Source organism: Sus scrofa, chromosome 5 (genome assembly GCF_000003025.6).
Source record: "Sus scrofa isolate TJ Tabasco breed Duroc chromosome 5, Sscrofa11.1, whole genome shotgun sequence".
In the NCBI taxonomy this organism is placed as follows: Eukaryota; Metazoa; Chordata; class Mammalia; order Artiodactyla; family Suidae; genus Sus; species Sus scrofa.
In genome coordinates, this window is record NC_010447.5 from 57,728,149 (window position 1) to 57,749,914 (window position 21,766).

The 21,766-nt window shown below is 38.7% G+C and overlaps 2 protein-coding genes across 2 annotated transcripts; one reads left to right on the forward strand and one right to left on the reverse strand.

Annotated features, from left to right (window-relative positions):
• C5H12orf60 (chromosome 5 C12orf60 homolog) lies at positions 6,307–7,464 on the reverse strand. Its single transcript, XM_021092308.1, has one exon. The coding sequence runs from the start codon at positions 7,246–7,248 to the stop codon at positions 6,517–6,519; it is 732 nt and encodes a 243-aa protein (XP_020947967.1). The 5' UTR covers positions 7,249–7,464; the 3' UTR covers positions 6,307–6,516.
• SMCO3 (single-pass membrane protein with coiled-coil domains 3) lies at positions 12,083–20,371 on the forward strand. Its single transcript, XM_003126459.4, has 2 exons — positions 12,083–12,274; positions 18,138–20,371. The coding sequence occupies exon 2, from the start codon at positions 18,154–18,156 to the stop codon at positions 18,829–18,831; it is 678 nt and encodes a 225-aa protein (XP_003126507.1). The 5' UTR covers positions 12,083–12,274; positions 18,138–18,153; the 3' UTR covers positions 18,832–20,371.

Here is a 21,766-nt window from a genome sequence, read left to right on the forward strand (position 1 = left end):
GAAAGCAAATGTGGGTGGTGAGAAATGAGAAGATAATGGAGGAAAAACATCCAATTACCAAGCAAATATCAAAGATACATTGAGTCCCCATTATGTGCTAACAATTAGGTAAAAAGAAGTATAAATCATCAAATTTCACAGCTGGGAATGTTCTCCTTCTTTTCTCTCAGGTAGTAAACAAGATATGTTGGACAATGGAATGGTTAGGTCTCCAAGAACTCTAATCATTGAACTAAAAGGGGTGAAGGGAGTTCCCGTCAGGGCGCAGTGGTTAACAAATCCGACTAGGAACCATGAGGTGGCGGGTTCGGTCCCTGCCCTTGCTCAGTGGGTTAAGGATCCGGCGTTGCTGTGAGCTGTGGTGTAGGTTGCAGTCGCAGCTTGGATCCCGCGTTGCCGTGGCTCTGGCGTAGGCCAGCAGCTACAGCTCGTTTAGACCCCTAGCCTGGGAACCTCCATATGCCGCGGGAGTGGCCCAAGAAATGGCAAAAAGACGAAAAAAAAAAAAAAAAAAAAAAGGGTGAAGGTGAGAGCTTGTTCCATACCTTTGAATTCTGAAAGTCCATGCTATTTAGCTTCTCTGAGATTTAGATAAGAAGCAGCAAAAGTGGAAATCAGCTCACTGAGCCCCAGCAGTGCGTCCTGAAGGAGGTGGGTCATGCTAGAAAAGGCTGATGGGGAATTACCTGCAGAGATTCACCTGGCATAGAATTCAGACATCCATTCTTTTTTCCCCACCCTCCCTTTCCCCTTTGGTAACTGTAAGTTTGTTTTCTATGTCTGTGAGTCTGTTTCTGCTTTGTATATAGAGTCATTGTATTATTTTTAGATTCCTCATGTAAACTGTATCATATACCATTTGTCTTTGTCTGACCAACTTCATTAAGAATAACATTGTCTGGAGTTCCTGTCGTGGCGCAGTGGTTAACGAATCCGACTAGGAACCATGAGGTCGCGGGTTCGATCCCTGCCCTTGCTCAGTGGGTTAACGATCCGGCATTGCCGTGAGCTGTGGTGTAGGTTGCAGACGCGGCTCGGATCCTGCGTTGCTGTGGCTCTGGCGTAGGCTGGTGGCTACGGCTCCGATTAGACCCCTAGCCTGGGAACCACCATATGCCGCGGGAGCGGCCCAAAGAAATAGCAAAAAGACAAAAAAAAAAAAAAAGAATAACATTGTCTAAGTCCATCCGTGCTGCTGCAAATGGCAGTATTTCATTCTTGTTTATAGCTAAGTAATATACCATTGTATATGTACCACATCTTCTTAAGCCAATCACCTTTTGCTGGGTTGTTTCCATGTCTTGCTATTGTAAATACTGCTGCAACAAACATTGGGGTGCATGTATCTTTTCCAAGTAGAGGTTTTTGTCTTTTCTGGATATATACCCAGGAATAGGATTGCTGAATCATTTAATAGCTCTATTTTTAGTTTTTTTAACAACCTTCTTGGAGTTCTTGGCATCGCTCAGTGGAAATGAATCTGACTAGAATCTTCAATCCATGAGGACACAGGTTCAATCCCTGGGCTTGTTCAGTGGGTTAAGGATCCAGCATTTCCGTGAGCTATGGTGTAGGTTGCAGATAAGGCTTGGATCCCATGGTGTTGCTGTGTCTGTGGTGTAGGCTGGCAGCTGTAGCTCCAATTCGACCTCTAGCCTGGAAACTTCCATATGCTTTGGGTACAGCCCTTAAAAACAAAACAAAACAAAACAAAACAAACAAACAAAAAAACTTATGGGTTTCATGCTGGCTATACCAATTTATATTCTTACCAATGGTGTAGGAGAGTTCCCAGTATTGTCATTCTTTACGCTGGGATTTTGAGAAAAATAGGGCCAAATACACCTCTGTCCCATACATTGCATTGTCCTCTATACCCAATAAAGCATACATAAAATTGTCATAAACATATATTGTTTCCATAATTCATTGCCCAGCAACTTTGGCAGATTTTTTGCTACCCAGCAAGAGTCCTGAGGGCCTGGCTCTAGGGATGAACTTTGCAATGAGCCCTGATGAGGCAGTGGTGAAATGTGTTATATTTTTTCTCTGCCACGTAAATGCATTTGTTGAGCCATAAAGCACTTTGGGGATTTAAATATGGATACACTAGGACAGAGTTTCCATGAGTTTATCACCTCTTAGGAGAAATTAAGAAGAGAACACAAATGAGCCACAAAAGAAATACCAAAAGAAAGGGGAAAATCAAGTCTTCTGTTTGTGAGAGTTCAGAAGAGGGATTCCTATTAACAGAGGCAAGAGGAGAAGCCAGGAGGGCTTCAAGCAGGAGGCAGCATTTGAGCAAGGCCTTGGGATATTGGGATGGGAGCAAAAGGTAGGAGGAAGGGGAAAAGACAGTAAGTATGTGTGTGTCTCAAGTGCTTAGTGCCAAAAACAAGTACAAATAATAAGTGCCTGAAGTTTAGAGAAAAATGGGGTTCCCCTGGCCTAAAGGTGGATACAGCTTTCTATCAGAGATGAGGCTTAGGGGAGGATGTTCGGATGGATGGAAAAGAGAAAGCTAGGTAGAAGAAAATGTGGGATACAGGAACGATCAATATTTATGAGTCAGAAAATGGGTCTGACAGAGTGAAGGAGGAATGTAACTGGAGAAGAAAGTTGAAGCCATTCAGTTAAGCTAAAGAACTAGCCTAATGCATTTGATCTTCATGAGAAATCAGTTTTCTGAGTACGACCCTCAATCATGACTCAAAGCATGCTCCCAACACCAGCAGTGTCAGCATCCTTTAAAAGCCTGTTAGAAATGTGAATTTGGGGGCCTGATCCCAAAGCTATGGAATCAGAAACCTAGAAATCAGTGTTTAATAAGCCCTCCAGGGAGTTCCCATTACGTCTCAGCAGGTTATGAACCTGACTAGTATCCATGAGGATGCAGGTTCAGTCCCTGGCCTCACTCTGTGGGTTAAGGATCTGGTATTGCCATGAGCTGTGGTGTAGGCCACAGATGCAGCTCAGATCAGGCATTGCTGTGGCTGGAAGCTGCAGCTTGGGAACTTACATATGCTACAGGTACAGCCCTAAAAAGCAAAACAAACAAACAAACAAAAAAACCCTTCAGACTTGTGATTTATGTGATTATGATTATTAAGGGAATAACCAAGTTAAAAAAAAAAAAAAACTTAGTTCTTCCTCCTGCTGCTGCTTTACAGAACCAACCTCTGGAGACAGAATTTTTTCTCTTGAATTATGTAGATTTGTGGGTTTAGTTGAGGATGAAGCTACACAGTTTTGCATCCCCTCAATTTCTCCCTGTAGTCCAAAGGTTTTGTGCAAGAAGTCTATAAAGTGGACCCTTGATTTAAATTGATTAACAGTGTAAATTCATGAAATCTTAGGAGACCAATTTCAAAAAATTCACTGTAATTTCTGCTCCTTTGTTAGTCTGGATATCTTATAAAGACAAAATGGATCCTCAGTTGTGCATAAACTCACATGGATGGTTAAAAAGAATCCACACTATAAATTTGCATAGTACCTATCTGCTATAGTAAGTTTATTAAAACAATACACACAACTCTCCTTTTTGAAAATACAAAAAAATACTCTGGGCCAATTTATTATTTTACTTTTATCTTTATATAAAAAGTGTTTTATTATGCCTCTGATTGTTCTGAATTTTTCCATTTACTCCTACTTAAAAATAAATACATAAATCCAGTGAAAGAAAATTCTGTAGAGTTTAATTTGCTTGAGTTCTCTGATGATCTGCATCAAACTGACTTAACGCTGAATGAACTAGTTCTTGATTTGGTCAAGTTCACCAAGCATTTATTGAGCTACATGCTTTCAGAGATACCACGATGTACCAAACACTGGTGACTCACAAAAAGTGGAGAAAAAAGGATATTTCAAGTATTACAAGACACTCTTTTTCTTTCTTCCTTTTACTATAGCAAATGACTATATGTTTTGTTTTGTTTTGCTTTGCTTTACTTTGTGGCAGTTGACTTTTTCTCCCCACTACTGCTTCATTCATGTCACTAGGCCACATTGTGCTCAGGGTCTCAGAGATGGAATGAGATGAGGCATGAGGTAGAAACAGGTAAGCCTTCCTCACTTTGTCCTTCAAAACCTGAAGCAATTGAGAGGAAATGAGAGGAACCTCAAACCAAAGTATTTGAGGGAAATATTAAATAAGAGTAATAGATATAAGAATACAGCTTCCTCCCCTGTGCCCTCCCCCAATAATTCCACAAGCTGGGAACCAGCAGCAAACAAGAAGTCATCAGAGTGGGCAGATGGGTGGTGCCCAGTGGTAAGAAAGTGTCATGAGAGGCACTGTGAGTGATGGCAAGACTCACAAGAGCCACCAGCATCCGAAGACCACCCATCTTCATTTAAGTGGGCACACCCCATCTCTACAGCAAGGGGCTACACTGGCTGCCACTCCCATTGGCCTCCGGTGAAGATTTCCCTTGAACTGTCACCTGTCATTCTTCCAGTCATTTCACAAAAAGCCTCTGCCCCTGGACTTTTCTTAGTCCTTGTTATTTCCAAGAGTTACACCTTCTGCCTCCCATTTATATATGTGTATTTTTGAGAGGAGAGTAGCAAATGCATCCACTCAAGATCTCCCTCCAAATAAGGCAGCTATTCTGTGGTGTAGGTCGCAGACATGGCTTGGATCCCGAGTTGCTGTGGCTGTGGTGTAGGCTGGCGGCTACAGCTCTGATTGGACCCCTAGCCTGGGAACCTCCATATGCCGTGGGTGTGGCCCTAGAAAAGACCAAAAAATAAAAAATAAATTAAAAAAATAAACAAATAAGGCAGCTACTAATGGATATCTATTGCAAATGAGCAAGGCTTCAGCTTTGGAGTGGAGAGAAAAGGCAGAGTTAATGTATTGAAACTCATTATTCCTCCAGGCCCTCTGAACCCTGGAAATGCTCAAAATCCCCTTGACCCTCACCACCAGACATTTGGAAGGTCTTACTGCTAGGGACCATGGAAAGTAGTCTTTATTTAAACTTACAGAGTTTGCATTGTGGCTCCGCAGTACCAAACCCAACTAGTATCCATGAGGACTCAGTTTAGATCACTGGTCCCACTCAGTGGGTTAAGGATCTGGCATTGCCATGAGCCCTGATTCAACCCCTAGCCTAAAAACTTATATATGTTGCAGGTTCGGCCCTAAAAAGCAAAAAACAAATGAATGAATGAATAAATGAATAAACAAATATAAAGTTACAATGGTTATTGCAATGAGAGCCTTGACTTTGGAGTTGAGCTCTTGGGCTCTCGCCCCAAAGAAGTACAACTTCAAAGTCGCTATGAGGAGGGAGGTTATCTGACAACATTGGTGGAAGTGATCTAAGCAGCAGGCTAGAAAGTATGTAAATAGAGCACCTTTTTTTTCCCCTCTCCATCAAATGCTCACACTCAATTTCTATCCATCTTAGTTTTTCATGCTTCAGACTCTTTTTTTTTTTTTTAACAGAATACAGGGAAAAAATTTTAGGGAAAAAATGGGATTTAAAATTTTAAGCAAGAAAATGTTTAAATGAGGAAAATTCTTAGGTATTCTCAGAGGGAAAATTCCAATAGAGAACTAGACTTCACTGCTTTTAAATTAAGTAGTAAATTCAATACTTTCTAAAAAGAAAAAAACAATTGCACTAGATTTAATAAATGCTTTTCTTATTCCTAACAAAGTTCCTGTTAAATGAAGTACAACAATCTTGAGAGTACACACTCATTCGTAATCAGAGAGCCCAGGACTTTGTGGTAACCAAATGAATTTATCTAACTTTTTCCCCCAAAACAAGCACATCTCAGAAATCCTACTTCTGTTACAGTCAAGAAGCAAGTGTTATAGTCCTTTTTGGTGAAATGTTAGAACACCTCCATTTTTCAACCTCTAATATCTCCTAATCATAAGACCTCAGTCACAAAAAAAACAAGAATAACTCATCTTCTCTGATCTTAGGTACACAAGAAAATTCTATTACTTCTCACTCATTGTTCCTATTTACTTTTGGATAAATCACATCAAGAGTATTGAGTGATGGCTTATGATAGGCAAGGCACTAAAGTATGTCGAATTGATATATGAGCAACGAAAGTGCAGAACATTATATTTTGTTGTTTCTTAGGCTTAAATAGTGGTTTCTACCATATTATTTAGTTATAATGTATATTTCTACCTGGACCTGCACAGTAGTAACTAGAATTACTAAGGGTGGAAATTAGTTGAAGGTTATTTTAATTAAGCTTTAAGATGAAATATAAGGTTTAGAAACATCCTCAAATGTAATACCCTATTTGATTTTTTTGAACAATGTATTCTTTTCAGTTACTGCCATTTCAAGCACAATTTCTTTATTTTTACTTGAATAAAGCAAATTTGAGGTAATTGGTTGGCCAGGTGGACTCTTTGAACTCATGACCCAACAGAGCACATGTCTGGCATCCAAGGCCTTAGAAAGTACTATGAAAACTTGTAGGATTTGAATTGGTCTTCTGACAGAAATGAGTACTACTTTTATGGCATTCCTACTAGTTGTTGGCTTTCTTGAACCCAGAAAACTTGGTTTCTATAGTCTTTATGGCTTTTTGGAGGATCTCTAAGATTGGTTGCAGAGTTTTGACAATCTGCTCCAGCTGATCTGCGGCTGACTTGAGGGTATTCTTGGCAGTGCCGGTGTTTAGTGTATCCTGCAACTTTTTTAAGTTGTCAGTTGTAGTGGCTTTGGATGGACCTGGACTTGGGCTTTTCTCAGATGTGCTGGCATCTGGTTGCTCTTTGGTGTCTTTGCTATAGAAGTCATTGAATTGAAGATTCATGATGGGATATCTCATCAAGAGTGAAAGAGAAGATTCCAAACCCTTAAGGATATTCCCACTATTCAGCACAGAGACGATGGCTGGTGTTTGGACATTTTTTAACATTTCTTTAGCTGATTGTTGAAACTCCTTTAAACTGCTACTCTTCTCAGCCATAGAGGACACAGCTGTTGCTATCTTGGAACATATAGGTTCACTTTGCATTTTGTCCTGCATTGCCTCCACGGCAGAATGCATCTCCTTAAAAATTCTGAGCATTTGTTCAAAGACATCCTTAACACAGCCATCTTCTTTCATAGCTATCAAGAAGATCTGAGTGTTCATATTGCTGTTAAACAACTCAGTGAGAGCATTTGTGAAAGAAGCAAGATCTTGCATGTGAAAGAAGAACGTTTTGGCAGCTTGAACCAGCCTCTCTTTATCCTTTTCTGACTCTGAAGACATTTCCCCAGCAGAAAGGCTTCAGCACTGTAAAATAAACAGTAATCCAAATGTATATTTGTCAACCATAAAGACACTGAAAGTATAATCTAAACGTGCAGTTAATACCTATCAAAGGTTGGAAAGCATTACAAGCTTCAAAGCAAAAGTGATCTTGTGCTTTACCAAAAAAATAAATAAATAAATAGGAGTTCCCGTCGTGGCTCAGTGGTTAACGAATCCGACTAGGAACCATGAGGTTGAAGGTTCGATCCCCAGCCTTGTTTAGTGGGTTAAGGATCTGGCGTTACCGTGAGCTGTAGTGTAGGTTGCAGATGAAGCTCGGATCCTGCATTGCTGTGGCTCTGGCGTAGGCTGGTGGCTAAAGCTCTGATTAGACCCCTGGCCTGGGAACCTCCATATGCTGCAGGAGTGGCCCTAGAAATGGCAAAAAGACAACAACAACAACAAAATAACAATAATAATAATAATTTTAAAAGTAGAATAAGAGTGTTTTGTTAAACGTAAACCCATACCAAATACTGTGCACTAGATACTAAACTGGATATTCTGATACGTGGAGTGACACTATTCTCAGGTATTACCCTCAGTAACCATCTAATGCAGGGGAAAAGCTTGGATAAAGCATTAAAAATTAGGAGTTCCCATCATGGCTCAGTGGTTAACAAATCCGACTAGGAACCATGAGGTTGCGAGTTCGATCCCTCCCCTTGCTCAGTGGGTTAAGGATCCAGCATTGCCATGAGCTGTGGTGTAGGTTGCAGACATGGCTCAGATCCTGCGTTGCTGTGGCTGTGGTGTAGGCTGGCAGCTACAGCTCTGATTAGACCCCTAGCCTGGGAATCTCTATATGCCACAGAAGCGGCCCTAGAAATGGCAAAAAGACAAAAAAAAAAAAAAAAAATTATATAGAGGGGCTCAGGTTCCATTTAGGATAGAGCAAGCACATTCCATCCAATCTTTCCTACTGTCTACAACTAAAAATCCTGTACAGAATGTATAAAGTAATTATCAAATAACTCTGAAAGATGGATAACAGCAGACCAAGGAGATAGAGGAAGCTGCATTCCCAAGAAGATCAAAGCCATCTAACGCAAACTCACCATAAATCTGTCCTGTCTAAAAATGTTTCTGTACTTTTATTACAATTTGTCTTCTCCTCTAGAGAGAAATGGTAATGCCTCTAACCAATGTTCACAATCCTCTTTTGATATTTCCTCTAAAATTTTGCTCTATCAACCCTCTCCCCTTCCTCTTGTGCTGTAAACTGAAAGGTATCCTCCCAAAATTCCTATGTTGACACTCTAATTCCCAATATGACTATATTTGAAGATGGGGCCTACCAAGGGGTAATTAAGGTTAAAGGAAGCCATCAGGCAGGGCCCTAATACAATGGGATTAGTGCCCTTCTAAGAGGAGACATCAGAGAATTCCTTCCCTTCCTTCCTCCACTTTGTGTGGGTGCAGCATGAAGGGGCAGCCTGCAAACCAGGAAGAGAGCCCTCACCAAAAACTGAATGGGATGGCAGCTTGATCTTAGATTTCCTAGCTTCCAGAGCTGTGAGAAAAATAAATCTCTGTTGTTTAAGACCCCTGTCTATGGTATTTTGTTATGGCAGCCCAAACTGACCGATACATCTTGTAACCTCCATCTCTCCCTCTCCATTTTGCCTTCTCCTTTAGCTATAAACACGTACTCAATTCCCTACTCAGTTTACGGGGGGAAAAAAAAGTTTGACTCTGATTTCCCTTTGAGTAATGATTCCATCTCCTTCCTTCCTTTAATCCCCAAATTTCTCAAGAGAGAGATTCTTTACATCATTGTAATATGTTATGTCTCTCACTATTTTCCTATAGGGCACCAATAACTTCTAATCATCAAATCTCTTGGCCTATTTCCAGGCCCTAACCATCTTGAGTTCTCTGCATTATTTAAAATTGCTGAATACCTCTTTCTACTTCAAAATTTTCTGCTCCTGAGGCTTCTGTGGTGCTATATAAATCTGATCCTTCTACATCCTCTCTAAGCATTTATTTATTTTACAGGCTTCTCTTCCTTTTTTTTTTTTTTTTTTTTTTGGCATTTTCTTGGGCTGCTCTCACGGCACATGGAGATTCCTAGGCTAGAGGTCGAATCGGAGCTGCAGCTGCCGGCCTACACCAGAGCCACAGCAACATGGGATCAGAGCTGCGTCTGCGACCTACACCACAGGTCATGGCAACGCCGGATCGTTAACCCACTGAGCAAGGCCAGGGATCGAACCCTCAACCTCATGGTTCCTAGTCGGATTGGTTAACCACTGCGCCACGACGGGAACTCCCCAGGCTTCTCTTCCTTAACCACCAAGTTCTCGCTAGTCTCCTAAGCTCTGCAAAGCTGTCTTTGTGCCTCATTTTATTCTAAACTTTCTCCCTTTAAGATCTCATCTTAAAATCTCATCTGGCCCCATAACTACAAATGCCATCCATATTCAGATGACCCCTAAATCTCCTAGGGTAGCCTGGGCAATTCTCCCAATCACCAGAGCTACATTTCCATCTACCTATTGGGCATCTCCACATGGTGACTGCACCAATATATGCCACACAATTATCCAAAACTGCACTCATCTCCTCAAAAAACATTTTCTCCTCTAAACTCTTGCTTCATTGATGAAGCACCAGATCCATTTTCATTTTCTCTTTTCCAAAATGAATCAGTCCCTAAAACTTATTTCTCTCTGAACTTATCTCAATCTACCCCCTCTATTCCATTCTCATAGCTACTACTCTAGTTAATCTCACCAAGATAATTTTAATGGTTTTACACTTGATCACAATGTTTCCATCCAGGGATCACAAATTGGCAATCCACAGGCAAAAATCTAACCAGGAGATGTGCTTCATTTGACTCACAATGCTTTTTCAAAATTTGTATCAGTTGCAAATTTACAAATTGAAACAGATGAGTTCCCACTGTGGCATGGTGAGTTAAGAGCCCACTGCAGCAGCTCGTGTCCCTGTGGAGGCTCACGTTAAATCTCTGGCTCAATGCAGTGGGTTAAAGGATTCAGCTTTGCCACAGCTTGCGGTGCTGAAGCTGTGGCTTGGATTCAATCTCTGGCCCAGGAACTGCCATACACCATGGGTAGAGCCATAATAAATAAATAAATTTAATTTAATTAAAAATTAATGCATAGAAGTTCCCGTCATGGCGCAGTGGTTAACGAATCCGACTAGGAACCATGAGGTTGCGGGTTTGGTCCCTGCCCTTGCTCAGTGGGTTAACGATCCGGCGTTGCCATGAGCTGTGGTGTAGGTTGCAGACGCGGCTCGGATCCCGCGTTGCTGTGGCTCTGGCGTAGACCGGTGGCTACAGCTCCGATTCAACCCCTAGCCTGGGAATCTCCATATGCCACGGGAGTGGCCCAAGAAATGGCAAAAAGACAAAATAAAATAAAATAAAATAAAATATTATTTAAAAAATTAATGCATAGAAATCTGGATTTCTACTGACTACTGAAAAAGTGAAATTTGCATTTAGTTCATTTTCTGAATTGAAAAAATTTCCTAGAGCTGAAGTTGTCCCCTATAGGCTGGATTTTCACCCTCTATACTCTATTGTTTCACACTAAGTGTTTCAATTACTTACATATCTTGTCCAGCTACTACAGGCATTGGAGTTTGTAAACCCATGCTTTATTATCCATACCCACTAATCCAGTTTATATAAATTGACGTTTCCAAAATCCAAACCTCCCAATATTATCCCATTACAAAAACTTTCAATGGTTCAGTACTATCTAGAGAATAAAATACCATTTCTTAGCATGGCATCTAAGGCCATCTACAAGCTGCCCTCAATTTTCCATTACCTGCCTTCCCTTCACTGCTGTATCATCAGCATACTGGATTAATGTTTTTTCCCCTGAAAATGCTCCACAGCCTTTTGTTCATAGCATTCTCTTCACCTTAATCATCTCTTCCATATCCCACTCCAACACATCTATTGAAATCCTACTTATCCATCCACACATACTTCAGATACACTGACTTCAGGTACTTTTTCTCCTTTCTTCCCATGCTCCTACATGGTGGGACCTAGGATACATTAAGTTCACAATGACCTGGTGGGACAAAAGTAAAATAGTACCCCACTTTGTCCTTCTTCAGAACTAAAGGATAGTACCTCTAGATCTTATAAGCCTCCTAGCTATCATCTTGGTTCTGAATCCTCTACCTACTCAAAAACAACAAGAATTACTGTTATTTTTGCACCCTTGGCATATGGAAGTTCCCAGGCTAGGGGTCAAATCAGAGCTACAACTGAAGCTTACGCCACAGCCATATCAACACCAGACCCAAGCTGCATCTGTGACCTATACCAGCTTGTGGCAACACCAGATCCTTAACCCACTGAGCAAGGCCAGGGATTGAATCTGCATCCTCATGGATACCAGTCAGGTTCTTAACCTACTAAGCCATTAAAGAACAAAAAAATTGGAGTTCCCGTCATGGCGCAGTGGTTAACGAATCCAACTAGGAACCATGAGGTTGTGAGTTCGATCCTTGGCCTTGCTCAGAGGGTTAAGGATCTGGAGTCGCCGTGAGCTGTGATGTAGTTCGCAGACGCAGCTCGGATCCCGTGTTGCTGTGGCTCTGGCGTAGGCTTGGCAGGTACAGCTCTGATTAGACCCCTAGCCTGGGAACCTCCATATGATGCAGGAATGGCCCAAGAAATGACAAAAAGACAAAAAAAAAAAAAAAAAAGAACAAAAAAATCAACTGTTTCACTGTTGTATTAGTCTCTCAAATTATTTTACTTAATATATACTAATTTTATATTAATATAGGAAATAAAAGAATTCTGAGAACTAAGCCATGCAGAAACAGTTGATAAATCAGACAGGCAGAGGGACCCAGCAGAGACGGGCAAAGTCTGTAAGTCATCACATTCCATCAGAAAAATCCAGATGAAACCAGATGAAAAAGCACTGCAACAGTAATCCTAAACAACTCCTGGGACCACTGAACACAGAAACACGGCAAGGTAAGCAATTTGGGTATTTCTTTTAGTATTGGTATAATATTAATATTATGTTCTCCATATTTAAAGGATGTTTGCAATAACATGTCATACTTGAATCCTAGCCATATATTATTATAAATATTTTAAATGTTTTAAGTGGATCCCATAGCATGTTCCTTGGGATCATTTATGTCTCTGAAGACACAAAGAAAATTAACAACTTACATAATTATGTCAGAAGGGAAGATAAAGCAGTAAAGACATCAATTTTAGAAAAGAATAAGGATGAAATGACACCTGTATGAATGTGTGTGGTTCCCACGGACTATAACATTTCCTTTTATGTCTTTGGCATTAATTTAAGCATTCAGTACCTATGAAAGCATGAATGTGCTTTCTAATCCTAGTTAATGTATAGTGTTTATGCTCCTTCATAAATTATACCACATTTAAATATCACTGGGCATTTGCTGTGTCTCCCAGTAGACTGTTATCTTCCAGAGGGCAAGGAACATTGTCTATTTTTTTTAATGCCTTAAGGCATATGGCAGAAGTTTCTCAAGTAAATGTTTGGTAAATACTAATGAATGAACTTGATATTCTGCTTTCTGGTCAGAAATATTCTTTTAAAGAATTTACATCAGTGTCATCACACCATGATCAACTTTTTTTTTCAAGTAAAGGCCATGATTTTTATTTAAAGAACGAAGCTCAGAACTGGTTAGTGGCTGTTGTTTTCTCCTGAAGAGCTTGTAACTTTACCCACACCCCATACCCACCTTCCCAAATAAGTGTACCTTGCATGATAGCTGGACCCAATATGAATAGTGAGAACAAGGCGGCAGGAAGAAAGGTAGATAGTTCCTCAGAGAGCACTAATGACCAAACAGCAGAATCTTGGACAGTGTGGTGGGCTTTTTTCCTTTCTTTCTTTCTGTTTTTAATATTATCATGGGAACAGTTCAAACACGCACAGAAATGGAGACAACAATATAATAAACTCTCATGTGCCCATAACCCCATCTTCAAAAATCATCAAAACAAGGTTGATCTTATTTACTCTATAAACCTACTACAATCTCCCTTCTAGATTATGTGAAAGTGAATCTCAGTATCATTTCATCATTACCTTTTTTAGGATGTATTTCCACAAAGGCAAGAACTCTCCAAAATTTGAACTTATGCTCCCAAACCAAACCAACAGTATTTCACAGAACTGTCTTTGACTTTGAACCACACCCAGTGCCCTGCTATAAAAATATGCCTTTGACATCAGTGTAAAAGGTTTTGAAATGCATCTGCAATACATATCAAAAGTTATAAAAGTGTTCATTCCTATTGATTATATAAATTATACATTCATATAATCTGAATTTCCTCTGGAAATTTATCCTGGGGAAATAATCCAGATAATTAAAGAGGAAAAAAGAACTATTTGTATTAAAATGCTCATATTAAGATAGTGAAACAATTAAGGATTTATTAAATTATGGTAAAGATATATGAATATTTTATGAAATATTTCAGATATCATACATGTTATTTGGTAAATGCTAATGAATGAACTTGATATTCTGCTTTCTGGTCAGAAATGTTCTTTTAAAGAAATTATATCAGTGTCATCAAACCATAATCAACTTTTTTTTTCAATTAAAGGCCACGATTTTTATTTAAATTAAAGAACAAAGCTCAGAACTAGTATAAGGAAAACAATAATAATTGTTTGTTTAACAATTACTATTAACATGTTAATAACAATGTTAATATTATTGTTAACATGTTAATAACTTTATATTAACATGTATACTTTATATAACCATGTTAAATGATTACAAACTAGAGCTAGGGGAAAGTATTTAAGTAAATTAATATAAGATAAAATTTTATTTATGCTATTATTACAACTTTGTAAAAATACTAATGCATTTAAACAAACTTTGGAAAAGAAGAACAACAAAAAACTAAGATGTAGGTTTACAAGTAGTTTTTTTTCTTATATTTTAAAGTCTTTATATATTATTACTGTTAACTTTTTACTCTAGGGAGTTCCCATTGTAACTCAGCAGTAACAAATCTGACTAGCATCCTTGAGGACCAAGGGTGCAATTCCTGGTCTCACTCAGTGGATAAAGGATCCGGCCACAAGATAAGGCATAGGTCCCAGATGTGACTCAAATCCCCCGCTGCTGTGGCAGTGGCATAGGCTGGCTGTTACAGCTCCGATTCTACCCCTAGCCTAGGAACTTCCATATGCCATAGGTGCATATCCAAAAAGACAAAAAAATTTTTTTTACTTTAAAATACTTTGCTTTTTCAAATCTTTTAATTTCCTCATACATTACATAATCACATGTTGCCTTCTCCATGAATCTTCCTCTAATCACCTCAATATTAATTTTTCTCTTAAATTCCTATAGCACTTGACCATCAATGCACTACTGTTATTCACAAAAGTATCCTGAGAAATTTTTATTTAAATATGTGATAACTAATATACTTTTATTTTAAATAGTTGTTTCTTTCCTAAAAAACTAAAACAATTATGTAGTATCACTAAATAAACATTAATTTTTAGATAACCATTTCTTATTAGCTCTTTAATCGTGAATATTAACTTCTCATGTCAACAAAACTGATGAAATAACAATTCATCTGAAGCTTGTCTGTTTTCATTCCAAGTTCCTTCAACAAGTTGACCACTGGGATTAGCACTTCCAAATTTGTTTACTGTTTAGGTTTTTTTTTTTTTTAAGAAAATAACAAGTCAAAATACAGATGATTTCCAAACTTTGTCTTAGCAACAATACTCTCTCATCACATAAAAATTTTACACACCCGCTACCCAAACATAGCCACAAAGCAAGCATGGCTGCTTCAGCAAAGGCTGGGGTGAAACTGGCGCACCAGAGACCAAGCACTCCACCTGCTGGCTAGCAATTCCCCATCAGGCTGCCTCAGGGCTCTTTAGAAACTATTTCATGAACCACGCTAATAAAATGCTCAAATAACAGCAGAAACTCTGTGTACAGAAATGGATGTAACTGCCCATCACTAACTGGAGCACTGTCATGTGATAACAAATACTTAAACTTGTTATTGGCTCAAAATTATGGATATCTGGATACTGGGAAGAAGGTTATGGAAGAGTAGATGCAAAGGCTTGAGAATGTAAAGGAAAGAAAATATTTCTTGTGGTTGAAAAAGTACTGTGATTTCTGGTTAAGACTGAACTTCTTTCACCAATTTATTACTAGTATTTCTTCTTTTACTGTCTGTTCAGAGCTATTTGCATGGTCAGCTATTAGATTATTATTGTTTTCCTTATTAATAACTACACTCTCGAAATCAATACTTTTTCATTTTTCCTGCATTTTAACCAATTTACTTTCAGTTCTTTTTACACGGTCATCTTTGTTAGTCACATTTTGTGTGACTTTTCCCCATTGGCTTTAGACTTATGAAGCCTTCCCTACAGACATTTGAAAATTATCTATTTTCTTCTAGATATTTTATTATTTGATTATCTTACATATGTTACACTGATAACATTTTAATTAACTTTCAATCCCCCCCAAACTAGCTCATCATGCCAATATCATTTATGGAACACTAATTGCAATTATTATTGATTTGAGATTCTACATTTATTATATATTAAGTCAAATGTATAGAAGTGTCTCCTTTGGGGATTGTTTTGTTCCATGATTCCATCTACTCTTGCACCTGTACAATACTGGTTAATATTATGTTTTTGTGGTGTTTTAATGTTTGGTAAGGAAAAGGTCCCATCATTACTTTTCCAGAAAAAAAAAAAAAGTACTTTCACTAATTTAGACTTTCAGATGTATGTTATGCTGAATTTGTTGTGTTTAGACAATGAATTATTTGGGAAGAAACTGACCACTTGGAAACAGGCAACCTCCCATCAAGGAGGAAGCTTCCCTTCTCCATGTGTATCTAGGTAGATAGAACCACACACCTTTTCTAAAAGCTATGCCTTCGGATAATGGCATGTGACAGCTTTTAGAAAAATCTTCCACTTTTTCAGGGTAAGAAAGATTCCTCTCACCTAGATATCTGAATGGGGATGTAGTTGGTGAGCCTCTGAATTCAAAGTCAGAAACTGGAGTTTTTACTTCATGATAAGATCAGAAAACTAGGAGCCAAAAAAGAAAAAAGGTTAATGTAAAATTTCTAGGAGAAAAAAGTAAAATCATAGTCTCAGTTTGTGGCTATCAAATTGCAATTTGCAACCCAACGGTGAGATCGGGGCATATTTAATAGACGCTTGACAATTTCTTTAAATGGAATTGAGATATTTTCTAATTATTGATTTGGAGAAATTTGTGTCTGTCACGTGTGTGCGTGTCTGTGTGTGTGCATGTGTGTGTGTGTGTGTGTATACTGTATCTAAATCAAATATAAAAATGAATTTCTGACCATGATAAAAATTTATTCCACCAGGGATACCAGTACATTTTCCTAAAATCTAGGGCAAAAATTATATTCCTAATACATCTTTCAAACATTTCCCCCTTTCCATTTCCAAATTGTATCTTTAGAATTTGGAGGATATGTTATGTTCATGCTCATTTTCTTGAGAGAAAAATATCTTCATTCTTTCATCCCATGCATCTAAGTTTCCCAGTACCTAGGCTGAGAACTGTGGTCCTAGAAAAGGTAGGGCGCAAATTAATCTGGATGTTGTTTACCCAGAAGGAGAAATGTGCCAGATCCCAAGCAGGTATAAAGGACTCCACTTTCTCTTTCTTTTCTCCCAAGAGTTTAAAAGAAAAATAAAACTGTCAGGGACATAGGAAACCCACTCCAGGTGCACATATTGAGGGATATTGTTCTTAACTCGGCTCAAAGTTTCACCCAAATTCATTCAGAGGAATGATATTTGTTCCTTCTTTCTCTGAGCCCAAAGTGCAAATACAAGAAGGCTACAAACATCAGGCTTATTTTATTCATTCTACGGTGTACTCTTGCTTAAATACCTTTGTGAAACAGAATCTTCCTTATGAGATTAAATCTAGCGTATCTTGATGGCCAAGTGCAATATAGACAATTCTAAATTTATGAGATTTATAAATTTATAAGCTTTGCAAATAGAGAGCCAGAGTCATAACTTCCCTGTCCCTTCTACCATGCCCACTGCCTCCCCAAGTGAGATTTTATTCCAAGGACTCTTGAAAATATACTTTTATCATAAGGATTTCTGTAAAGATTCTAACGTTATATGTGTTGCCTTTGGATGTCCCTTAGATTTACAGAAAAAATACTTTGCCTGTAAATATATAAAGCGTGTTTTGAGTATTGTGAATGAAAAGTATACAAACAAAACTAGGTATTATTACCCAGTAAACTCAGAGATCTTAATATTTCTCTGGCCCTACTAATTTTTTTTTTTTGGCCCTACTAATTTAACTCCAAATATTAGAAACATTAATCTGGTAGGTCTATTCAACCTGGTGACTAGAGAGAGGTTGGGGAAATTAAGGAGCACTGGTAGTCCAGAGCTAACCATTTAAAACTGCAGTCTGTTTCAAATATGTCATTAAATATTACTTGGGAATAATCACATTTTTTAATAATCAGATGCTTGAGAAACACAAAAAAATCCCTATCTAGGATTCCCCCTCACCACAAAATCTAATGTCTTAATTAACACCTCACTAGGTTGTATTCTGTCACCCATATTTCCATAAACTGACTCCATGTTTCAAAACATTGTTTTGAAGAATCTGCTGTTTTCCAAAAAATTCCTTAGATTGCACACTAATTTGCCATTAATAAAGTAAAAGATTTCCTAGCCAAATCTATGCATACAGTAGATAGTTTTCAAGATTTTTTAGTAAAGATTTGCTACTGTATTTTTCAGAGATCATATTTGAAATATGGCTCAGAGTGACTTCCTCTATCCAGAGAACCCAAGAAGGCGGCAAGAAGTAAACCGTCTTCACCAGGAGCTCCTTGACTGCTTATCTGACAGCTTCCAGGCCACCAATAAGCTGATTGGAGTTTTAAATATGCACTTAGGGTGCAGGCTGGCCTCCATTGAAATGAAAAGAGATGGGACCATCAAAGAAAACTGTGATATCATCATTCAAGCCATGATGAAAATCCAAAAAGAATTGCAAAAGGTTGATGAAGCTCTAAAAGATAAGCTAGAGCCAACCCTTTATAGAAAACTTCAGGATATTAAGGAAAGAGAAACCGAGAAAATTGCCATAGTACAAAAGGTTATTTCAGTCATCTTGGGAGAAGCTACTTCTGCAGCCAGCGCAGTGGCTGTTAAACTTGTGGGCTCAAATGTCACAACTGGCATCATTAACAAGTTGGTCACTGTGTTAGCTCAAATTGGTGCATCGCTCCTTGGTAGCATAGGAGTTGCTGTTCTTGGCCTTGGCATAGATATGATTTTCCGTGCCATCCTGGGAGCAGTGGAGAAAACACAGCTTCAAGCAGCCATCAAAAGTTATGAGAAGCATCTGGTAGAATTCAAGTCGGCCTCAGAAAAATACCATCATGCCATTACTGAGGTCACCAACACAGTGAAACACCAAATGAAATAAACAGTTACTTTGTCACTGGAATATTTTTCTGCTTTCTCAATGATACTGTTGTGCTTCTTTGATTAGGCTGATTTACCATAAGCTTCCAACATGGACATAAATATGGTAAGCAACTCAGAAAGAGGAATCAGAGATGCTAAAACTAGATGACTCTAGAGAGTCTTCTATCACAATGAATGCCTGGATTGGCTGGTGCTAGATCCTCTAAGAGATCACATCCCAGGATGTCTTTTCACTGTGTTCGACAGATCAACATTAGGGTGAATGCTAGTGTAGAGCAGCAGGTGTAGGGGTTACCTTTTCCTTGTCTAAATTCCCACTCAAAATCTTCAAGAGGTTTTTCAAAGTTCCCCGTTGGAAAAGCTTTCCACACGACTCGAAAGGCCAATGCCCCTCTCAGGAAATGAGCCAATAACCTTTGACACCAGTGACCAGTCCAGTGAATCCTACCTTAATTCCACTAACCCTGGAGGCCCCCAAACAGGCAAGACTGACTCTTAAAACCATAACATCCAATGTGGCTCACTTAAGGTATTTCTTACTTTTCACCAAAGTATTTATAGGTTTGAATTTCATCAAATTTAACATTCAAGGATTCAGACTCCACCTACACATTTCTGATTTTATAATGATTAAACTATTTCCTTTAAAATCTACATCGAATGCATAGACTTTCATTTCTACCACTAGCTTCAGACATCATTTAGTTCTAAGGGACGTGCTTAACAACTTCTGCCTAAACACACAAACCCTGGGCCTTCAGATGGAATAGAAATACTACCGTAATTTTGGCCATCAATTTAAATTCATTTTTCTGTAAACTGGAAGAGATCGAAATATGGTTTGTAACAACTGACTTCGATGATAAAAGGAGCCAAGAGTTCTGTAAACGTCTCCTAACTACACACTGTAATCTGGATGAATTTTTAAAAGACAAAAGTATAAAAGAAAAAGTTATTTCTCTAATTGCAATCAACCCTGACCATCTGTGATGTGATGATTAAATACACCTCAAGTGAGTATTTACACACTCTGTAATATTTAAAAAACAAGAAAACCATATATATATTTTTTTCCACACACATATACTATATGCATGTACATAAATGTGTGTGTATATGTATACATGGCGTTTATAGAGAGAGAGGGAGAATTTAGGGTGCAGGAGAGGAACTTGCTACTCTTTTAAGAATTTGTCATTTACAGGAAACTTGTAATTTATTATTTGAGTTTTCAGAAAAATGAAACTTCATTTTCAATACTAGCAAAAAGGAAGAAGCTTCCCTTGCTCTATAAAACTTCAGGTGATCCATTTCATTACCTAATTTCAGGAAAATCCAAGGCTATGGAGGCTTAATGGTTCGAGTGAATTTCTGCAGATGCCAATAACTCCCCCGTTGAGACTTACAAAATTATTTTAAAAGTTATTGATGCAAGAGTGTGTTTGTTATACTTGATTCTTGCATTGAAGTACAAGAAATGTCTTGTGTAATTTTAAAAGTTCAACATACCTCAAAAATTAAAGCCAGATGAAATAGTTTTTCAAGTGTACTCTTCGTGTTCTTTCTCTTCTGTCACTGCTTTTTTAAATTAGTTGCAAAATATCACAATTTAGTTCACCTTCAAAATTAAGTTTTATCTCATGTTTTTTACCTGATTTATAAACATGTATCTTGTAACTAACTGTTCTTCTGGGACTCAAAATTCAGACTAAAACCAAATCAAGTGTTTTCTAAAGCAAGAGTTCCTTTAGATAAGGGACCGACTTTACAGGTTAAATGCCTATTTAAATACTCTCTAAAAGTTAATTATATACCTCCGTCAAGATTTTGGCATATTTATAACCGATAATAAGACTTGGCCTGTGTTAACATTTCCCTATAAGGGAAAGATTAAGGGGAGAAATAACCAAGGTGTCCTTATATTTTCTTAAATATTTAAACTTACCTTTAAAAGGAAAAGATATGGGAGGACTCTCAGATAAAGAGCCCATAAAAGCGAAGGAAAAGGACTGAGATTAGACCTAAGGAACTAAGTCCGTTAGCACAGTGACATCATAAAGGATTTTTGGTGAATGAAAAGAGCAGAAAAGAGCTGACATAAATCAATCTCACAACTCGTAAACTTAAAACTGACTGTACATGTACCCCACGTTCCCTCTTCAAAGAAAAATAGTCCTGCAGCAATCTGGGACTCTGATATGGGCACCGATTTGCTCAGGTCTACAAATGGTCTGTGTAAAAACTACTGAATTTCCAGGCGCACACCACGTTAGGCAAGTGCATCAAGCACAGCAAGAAGTGTTCTTGGGGGATTCTTTTTTATTTCATTTTATTTATTTATTTTTGTCTTTTTTGCCATTTCTTGGGCCGCTCCCGCGGCATATGGAGGTTCCCAGGCTCCGAATGGGAGATCGGAGCTATAGCGGCCCAGCCTACGCCAGAACCACAGCAAGGCGGGATCGGCGCCGCGTCTGTGACCTACACCACGCTCACGGCAACACCGGATTCTTAACCCACTGAGCAAAGCCAGGGATCGAACCCGCAACCTCATGGTTCCTACTCGGATTCGTTAACCACTGAGCCACGACAGGAACGCCCGGGATTCTTTTTTAAACAGAAACTCTCAAAAGACGGCAAGCGCTGGTCATGATCAAAGAAACTACAGAAACACAATCCCCGGTAACACAAACGGCGCTAAACTTCCCCATCCGGATTCCGCCCGCCTCAGGCGGTGAAATAAATGCGGATCCCGGAAATTAGGTCAGAATGCCTGAGGGTAGGACTGTCGTCGCATCAGCCAATCATATATCCCACCCGCTTAATTTTCTTATTCTTAACTGGGCTATAGGAGTGTCAATCAACATGCACTGCACTGAGTAATGAGGGCGGGCTCTCAGCCCCGACCAACCAATTCGGTACTGTACTCCAGCGGA